This window comes from Rhipicephalus microplus, chromosome X (genome assembly GCF_043290135.1).
Source record: "Rhipicephalus microplus isolate Deutch F79 chromosome X, USDA_Rmic, whole genome shotgun sequence".
Classification (NCBI taxonomy): Eukaryota; Metazoa; Arthropoda; class Arachnida; order Ixodida; family Ixodidae; genus Rhipicephalus; species Rhipicephalus microplus.
In genome coordinates, this window is record NC_134710.1 from 461,108,162 (window position 1) to 461,116,580 (window position 8,419).

Sequence of the window (8,419 nt, forward strand, 5' to 3'; positions counted from 1 at the left end):
ACGACGAGGGTCCGGTATGTACGGCCTGATAGATGTCTTTGTGTACCCTGTTTGAATAGATTCCGGTAGTTTACTGGATGCAAATGTGAGTATTAAGTGTTTCGTTGGCATTTCCTTATTATCTCTTTTGATGAGGATTCTCTGTACATTAGTGACATTTTGGCTCTTCCACCCCTCCAAAAGTTCAGTCTCAGTCAAGTCAATTAAGTCCATGTCAGATACCACTCCGCGAGTTGTGTTCATTGACCTATGTGGTGTTATGGTTATTGGTATGCCACCGAAATCTGAAAGACGGTCTAGCTTTTCAAATTGTTCTTTGTCGCGGATTTCGAGTAGAAGGTCTCCACTAGCCATTTTGGTTACCTTGTATCCTGTGCCAAGAGTTTCGGTGACACATCTAGAAACTACGAAAGGAGAGACGGTCCTGGCTTGCTTTTCAGTTTTTTCACAGTGGATAACATGAAAGTGAGGATATGTTTCTTTTGGCTGGTTGAAAAAATTTATAGCATCAGTGCGTACCCGCTTTAGACCGGTATGATCAGACAGTTGAGGGCATGCTCCATGCATGCCGGTCTTATTTTTGTTCAGCAGCGTTGTCGGCCACCAACCATGGAGCCCAACGAGGGGACGCTGCAAGTTTGCAGGTGCTGAAAGCTTGCAGACGTCAGCCGTACAACACTGCCATAACCCAATGCGCCTAGACCAAGGTAGGCTATTTGCACAGGGTTAACCCTTGCCGCCAAGAAATTTGGAAGTAAGCGGAAGAGAGAAGTAGACAGGAAAGCTAAAAAAGTAAGAAGGACGAAGATGTAGGGAGAGAGAGATAGGAAAAGGCGAATGCCGATTTCCCCTGGGTGGGTCAGCCCAGGGGTGCCGTCTACATGAAGCCGGGGCCAAAGGGGTGTGTTGCCTCTTCCGGGGGGGGGGGGCCTTAAAGGTCAAATCACCCAGCGTTGGCTACACCCCCAGGATCCCCTTTTCCCCGGACACGGCAAAGCCACGCACGGCTAGGCGTGGGAGGGAGTAAAAACTCCCCCGTTAGCTCAGGTCCGTGGTGTCGCTACACACCAAACGCCTGCTTGCGCAGGCGCCCCTGCGGGGCCAGGATGTTTCGAAGTAAACAGAAGAGAGTAGAAGACAGGGCAGATAAAAAGTGAGAGATGAATATGAAGATGTAGGGAGAGAGAGAGAGATAGGAAAAGGCGACTGCTGGTTTCCCCTGGGTGGGTCAGCCCAGGTATGCCGTCTACAGAAAGCCGGGGCCAACAGGGTGTGTTCCCAGACAACACTCGACGACCTGAGGTCGTCCTCATATGGTACAAACGTCCTCGGCAGTTTCAGGACGTCCTCATTTGGTCCTCTAGTCGACACTTGCAGGATTATCCCCAAAATGCCCCTTTGAGACCTTTTTAAGGACGAAGAATTGTCCTGATATCGTCTGCTCGAGGACGTTTTGAGGATATGCATGTTTCGTAGGTGCATGCAGCTTTCGCAATTCGTGTTTGGTTAATTTTCTGGCTGTTAACGAATAAGTCCACGGGATTTCGTATGCCTACTTTCGAGTCATAATAGTAAAGTACTTCTCGATCATTAAAATGAGATAGTTACACGAGGAAGCACTTCAAGCCAACACGAGAAAGACGTGTTCTTTTATTTATTATTTATTTATTTACTTTGTAAGTGATCGTAGGCCAAACTTTCTGCCTGCACGTTTTCGTTGGTCGTGATCTACCGCCGACGTGCATACGGAATTATATCGCACTGACTGTGGTCTGACCCGTTTCCCCAATGAACGCACGTGCGGCAGACCAAGTTTGGTGCGAGTATAAACGGTGTCGGCTCCAAAATGAATGCAGGCGTGAAAACTGTGAATAGCGAGCACGTTATTCTCGAGTGTCCAGTGTTGCAATGCCGCACGGTCCCATCGAGCAGACGACAACTGACCATGCTGACGACTGGGCTGGCCTAGGTTATCGTGAATAGAGCAGCATTGGAACTAGAACGCTGTGGGAAAACGAATGGGCGACTGAAGTTGTGGTGGTGCTAACAAAAAAAAAGCAGTACCTTAATGCGGTCACCATGCGCAGTCAAGGTGCTTTTAAATCTGGATGTCTACGACACTGTTTACCCATTTTAAAGTGACGCAACTATCATCATCATCATTATGGGCCTGCAGTAAGTCAAGTCGAGTCATTGGTCGAGTCAACATTCCAATACAACACTTCTCGCCATAGAGGAAGCTTCTCGCAGAAGCCCTCAAAGAATCGTAAGCATGCCAGGTGAGTGTCTTCTGTTAAATTTTCATATTGAAGTTGTAAGCCGCAAAGGTAAATAAATAAAAAAAGAGAGGACAGTTGATTTTCAGCCTCGCGCTGTATATCTTTACTGCTTATTCATGTATGTATGTACAAACCAACTGACTAGCCTAACAACGTGTTCTGGTGGTGGGTGTTCTTTGGTCTAGCCACCATTCTACTGTGCTCTGTGCTGTTCAAGATGGCTGAGAGCGCGGATCGCAAATTTCGGCGTGAAATTAATCGGCGCGTCAATGCTAGTTTTCAGCTTATTGACAGTGAGGCCGATGTCATAAATGACACGCGGTACGTTGACCGAGATTCCCGCAACGCCGAAAGAGAGAGCGACTTGCCCTCCGAGGCTTGTGCGGTCGACCTCGAAGACGGCCATCGTCGCCTTTGTGTTCATGACAGAGAACGGCCTTCGGCACACTCCTCGATCGTTCCAGAAACGGATGTGCCCCAAGGACACGTTTTGATTTCTGGCGACGCGTGCTACCCCAGCGGCTGCAGTGTTTCTGTGCCTCACGATCACACAGACTTCGAACGGCGTGCCTTCCATGACAGCAGCGCTGCGGCTTCGACTTCGGCGACCTCGCAGGTGAGGCAGAGGGATTCTTTCGAATTGGCACCGACTGGGAGTAACGAAGAGCAAGTTTGTGAACGCGGCAGTGTGGACAGCTTGCTGGCCTTTCGTGAGAGACTGCAAGCGTGGGCCTTACAATCTCGCGCATCGCACACTTCAGTTACATCGCTCTTGAGAGTACTACAGTCCCACGAATGCTTCAGCGCGCTCCCTTCAACTGCAAGGGCATTGTTACAGACGCCCAAGAAGTGCCTGGAAGTGTTGCAGCTGGCCGGCGGGAAATACCATCATTTCGGCCTCAGTGCAGGCCTACAGCGAGTGCTGCAAGATTGTGCAGAACTACCAAGAATTTTGAAGCTTAGCTTCAACATTGACGGTCTGCCGGTTTCAAAAAGTTCACGGGGCCAATTTTGGTGCATACTGGGACGCATAAGTAATTTGGAGGACAAAGCACCATTTATAGTGGGTGTTTTTTTCGGAAGCAGCAAGCCCAACAACGCGAATGATTTTTTGCGACCATTTGTTTGTGACATAAATGCTGCTATCACAACAGGGATTACCATTGGAGAAACTGCAATTCCTGTTAGCTTGTATGCCCTCATATGTGATGCACCAGCAAAGGCATTTGTATTATATGTCAGAAGCCACACAGGCTATTACAGCTGCACCAAATGTGACGTAAAAGGTGTCTACTGTGAGGGCAGGGTGTGCTTCCCAAACGTCAATGCTCGCAAGCGAACAGATGACAGCTTTCGCTTAAAAGTCCAGGAGGAGCATCACACAGGCGAAAGTATTCTTGAGGAACTTCCTTTTGACCTAGTGAAAGATATACCATTAGATTACATGCACCTTGTGTGCTTGGGTGTCATGAACAAGCTCTTGACACTGTGGGTACGTGGCCCAAAAGTGACCAGACTTGGAAGCAAAGTGCGTCTTGAGATGTCGGAAAAAAATTCTCAAATTGCACGGTGTGTTCCATGTGATTTTATGCTCATCTATGCTTCTGCAGGGACTGCACCCAATAATTGCCACGAGCCTGGCTTAGGCTTTCCCTCAACATCATCTATGCCTGCTCAGAGAGCAGGATATAATGAGGGGCAAAATGTCATCAGGAATTCTCCTACCAGTAGACACACACCTTCCAATTCCCCTAGCACTAGAAGCATACCTTTTGGTAAGTAACATTAGAGCTTCCTTAGATCGGCACCTATTGTGATGCAGACTACCTTTATATTCATTGTTTGGGGAATACAAAGTGTTTTTGCCTGTACGTTATAAAGGTTTGCAAGTGCTAAGCAACACGTTTCGTCTGATAGCTGCACCAGTGGTAAACAACATAGGGTGCTTATTTGCAATTTCGGAACAATGTACCAAATGTAGTTGCTTTATCAAGTGTAAATGCCTGTTGTCTCAGAAAAATTGAAGCTAAGGTGCCAGTAATTAAAGCTTTAATACATAAACAACTGTTATCACCTTTTTGGTGTACAGAACATGCCTCTTGATCGCAGTGGAAATGAGAAAACTGCGTGTCACTTCGATGGCAATGAGCACGCTATTACCCCATAATCAAAAAAAAAATATTTTTTTTTCAGTAGACAGAAATGACAGTGGCATCACTTTGTAGCAAAAACAATGGCAACTGTCACTTGTAGGAACTGTCACTTACAGAGCATGCAGACAACCTTGAAAGGCAAGTGTTGCAGCAACATAACAGTAGTCAGCAAGGCCCTTCATGTAAGAATACTTTCGATGAAATGTTCAGAGCTAGTTTTTAGAAGTGCATCTTAAAACCTTCATCTATGCTTCTGTAGGGACTGCACACAATAATACCCATGGGTCTTCATTAGGCTTCCCCTCTAGCAATAGAAGCTCACCTCCTGGTAAGTAACATTAAAGCTTTCTTACCCGGGTGCCACTTCAGAGGTGAAGACAATCTTTGTATTTATTGTCTAGGGAATACAGTTTTTTTTCTCTTTAGATTAAAATCTTTGCAAGTGCTAAGCAAAACGTTTTGTCTTATAGCTGTGCCAGTCGTAAGCAGCATAATTGCTTATTTGCAATTTCGGAACAATGTACTAACTGTAGTTGCTTTATCAAGTGTAAATACCTGATGTCTCAGAAAAATTGAAGCGAAGGTGCCACAATTAATACTTTTAATTCATAAACAACTGTTGTCGCCTATTTAGTGTAGAGAACATGCCTCTTGATCACAGTGGAAATGAGGACTGTGTGTCACTTTGATGGCGATGAGCACGCTTTTACCCCATAAATGAAGAGTTATATTTTAAACATTTTTTTTTTGCTTTCGTTGGGAAAGTGATAGTGGCATCACTTTGCTGCAAAAACTATGGCAACTGTTATATGTATGGTCTGGTCACACATTGTTTCAGTGCTTAAAACATTAAAGTATCTGTTTCTGCTTATTCTATTTTTCACAAATTCACTTAATAACCTAACTTTCAACAATTTTTCTGAACTTATTCCAAGTTTTTGTTGAAAACTAGGTTGTAAATATATGGGTACACTGAATCACAGCACGCAATGAAGGTGCTTCATCTCAGTGTCAACTCTGCATGCGTATTCAGGTCCTAAAAAGGCATCACTGAGCATGCTAACAAAATAACTGAAGCCATGTAGGCACAAATTTCTAAAACCGACAATAATGTGCAGAGAAGCCATAAACAACTGTGTGCTTGTTTTGCTGTGTTTAGTAGCACTTCTCATTTTCAATGTTATCTCAGCTTTTGCCATTTTATATGTTGCAATTCAGCGCTATTACTTCATGAACACGTCTTTACAGAATACGTGCGTCAACTCATGCGAATTTCGCAAACTATCCTGATGAGGCTAGAGCAGCTGGGACGACAGGTTGATGCCATGCAGCAGCACCTTTTCAACACAACAGTGAGGCTTCAAGATGAGACAAATGATGATGTGGTTTTGACACCGGTCAAGGATATTGACCAATTTCTAAGTCTTGAGGGGAGACTTGCTGCTGATGGCAACATTAAGCTAAAGCTTGTACGTCATTCATTATATTTTTCTATAATTTTTTTTTCTAGTCACTGCATTAAGCTACTCTTCTAAAAAAAATAATGACCTCAAAACTGTACAGATACAGCAGCTTGCTGGCCTTGGTGGCTCAACTTTTGGGGCAGCAGCCAGGAGGATGCTGGAGCTTCTGCTAAGCCTTGAGGTTGCTGTGCAGTTCAGCTGGGCAGGCCAAAAAGGCAAAAGGAAGTTTGTGGATCTAGGTGTCACAGATGTCATTTGCAGTGAGTAATTTGTTTCACAACACCATGTGCTGCAAGAGCCGTGTTTGAGTACAGACATTTCTAAGTCTGTTATCCACATTATCTTTCATTTGAAGTCAATAGCAAAAGAACAATCTTTTCATGAAAGCATTAAATTTTTTAGGATGCTTGCTAATTAAAATTATGTGCTTAAACGTGGAAAATTTTTAGCATGAAATATCTGTTGTCAGTAAGAAACCCTGCAGCTTCTTCAAGCACACTAGTATACTTGCATGGCACACATACGCAAGCATTCACTACTTGCAGAAGTTATTATCAGGTAGCACTACTAGGCATTCTTAACTGTAGTGGAAATCTTATGTACAGATGAAAACTAACAGATGGAAGCTCATAGTGATCACTGAGGATCTCTAAACAGGAATAAGTACCTAAGACAAGCTGGTCAACATTTTCATACATGGACGTATTTTCGTCAAAGGCGCCTCATCATTCTTTGCATGCTAGGTTTCAAAAAAGTTACAATGATGTCTTCTTCGTGGTGTTCTTCTTGTAATGCAACACATAGTGTCAATGTCAGTACTCTTGAAATTAACATGGGGAAGGATGGCAAGGACCTTTAATGATGATGTGCCCACCTATCAAAATGTCGATCATGCTGACTAGAGGTACTTCTTCAAACAACCTATGTAGCATTATATTAATGTATTATGTTTGTGTAATTCCTGTTTTATGAACTTTGTACTTTTTCAGAGGCCGTGAGGCGAAATTTTCCGGAAACAAAAAAAAATGACATCGAGTGTGTGATTAAAGTGTGGCTTCGGCATGCTGGGGAAAAGCTCCAGAAGCAGCGCTTAAGAACTTCTCGCACTCACCATGAGGGTGAGTTTTATTATCTGTGCTGTTGAAGCTATCATAACATATGATACTTTTGCTGTTATAGTTTAAATAATTTTCTTGCCTTACTCGAATTTTGATGTGTATGCAAGCATGAACTATATAAATCATTTTCACCATTATATAATGGCTAGTTCGTACCTGCACATTATGGTAATATAATTTTCATTTTATGCTTTCAAATCTGGCATGCTGTTATTGTCTTAATATTCTTATTGATACTCTAAATTCACTTGTGCTTCAAGATATGCTGCTTTCTATTACTACAGAATGTCTTCAAAGTGTCGCGTTGTCAAGCCCATCGGATGAAGACCTCTGAAGGCACAGGGCAAGAAGTCTCATCTAGTGAAAACTGCCAAGTTTCATTCCTGAAAATAAACATGTTTTCTGTGCATTGCTGTTTTTATTGCTATACTTGAAGAAATTGTTACTGAAACCTCACAGGCAGTGCTTTAAAGAGTGTGCATGTTCAGGCACTTTTGATTGATCAGTTTTTTCAGCGCTCCAAAAGAAGAATTAGAGCAACTTTTCGTAAGGTCTGATGAGTGCCTAGGTCTTGTATGCTTCGTCCTCAAAAAGTACTAGACTCATCATAATGTGCTCTTTTCTGGATGCCCTGAGGACGATCTGAGGCCGGACAAACGGACTGGTTTAGGACCACTTGAGGTTCATTTGAGGGCTTCCTCAGGTCATACTTTCGTACGGTGTAGGTCATCCTCAGGACAACCTCAGGTTGTCGGAGCGTTGTCTGGGTTGCCTCTGCCAGGGGGGCCTTAAAGGTCCAATCACCCGGTGTCGGCTTAACCCCCAGGATCCTTTTTTCTCCGGACACAGCAAAGCCACGCCTGGCTAGGTGTGGGAAAGAGTTGAAACTCCCCCATCAGCTCGGGTCTCCGGTATCGCTACGCACTAAATGCCTACTTGCGCCGGCGCCCCTGCGGGGGACCTTGCAAATATTGAGGAGTTCCCATCTCACTTGAGGAGTTTCCGTCTCAGTTGACGGCAACATAGCCATACGAACAACTTTCTTCAGAGACTTGGCTCAAGCACTCCCACCCAAAAGACATTCCTACAAAAACTACTAGGTGAATGTGCATGTCAAGAGCGACTAAGAGCCATGCACATCATCCAGTCCTAGTAGCTGCTGGTATTTGAGGACCGGGGTCGTGTCTGGGAGCCCACGTTGAAACACAGACACTATTGTTCTTCGGCAGGCATCTTTCTAAAGGAGGTGTTGCCTTGACGCGTCGGCAGTTGTTTCGGTTTAGCTGAAGAACAACACACCAGTCATGCAGGCCAAAGCGCGAGACGGGAAATTGGCCATGCTCAAAAAACTGGGCCGGCAGAACACTTCTGTCGGACAGTGGTCTTCACCAGGACTCAACATGAGC

General features: G+C 44.5%; 1 protein-coding gene across 6 annotated transcripts; it reads left to right on the forward strand.

Moving 5' to 3' along the window:
• Window positions 1-2,194: 2,194 nt before the first annotated feature.
• LOC142776661 (uncharacterized) lies at window positions 2,195-7,422 on the forward strand. Of its 6 annotated transcripts, none has more exons than XM_075880685.1 (7): window positions 2,195-4,054; window positions 4,549-4,614; window positions 4,692-4,760; window positions 5,681-5,901; window positions 5,996-6,155; window positions 6,885-7,013; window positions 7,298-7,422. In XM_075880685.1, exons 1-7 carry the CDS (start codon window positions 2,497-2,499, stop codon window positions 7,345-7,347), a joined length of 2,253 nt encoding a protein of 750 aa, XP_075736800.1. In that variant the 5' UTR covers window positions 2,195-2,496; the 3' UTR covers window positions 7,348-7,422. The 6 variants fall into 6 exon arrangements, with proteins under 6 accessions (XP_075736800.1, XP_075736803.1, XP_075736801.1 ...); XM_075880688.1 differs by having other exon boundaries at window positions 4,549-4,570; XM_075880690.1 differs by having other exon boundaries at window positions 3,107-4,054; window positions 4,476-4,570.
• The last annotated feature ends 997 nt before the right edge of the window (window positions 7,423-8,419 follow it).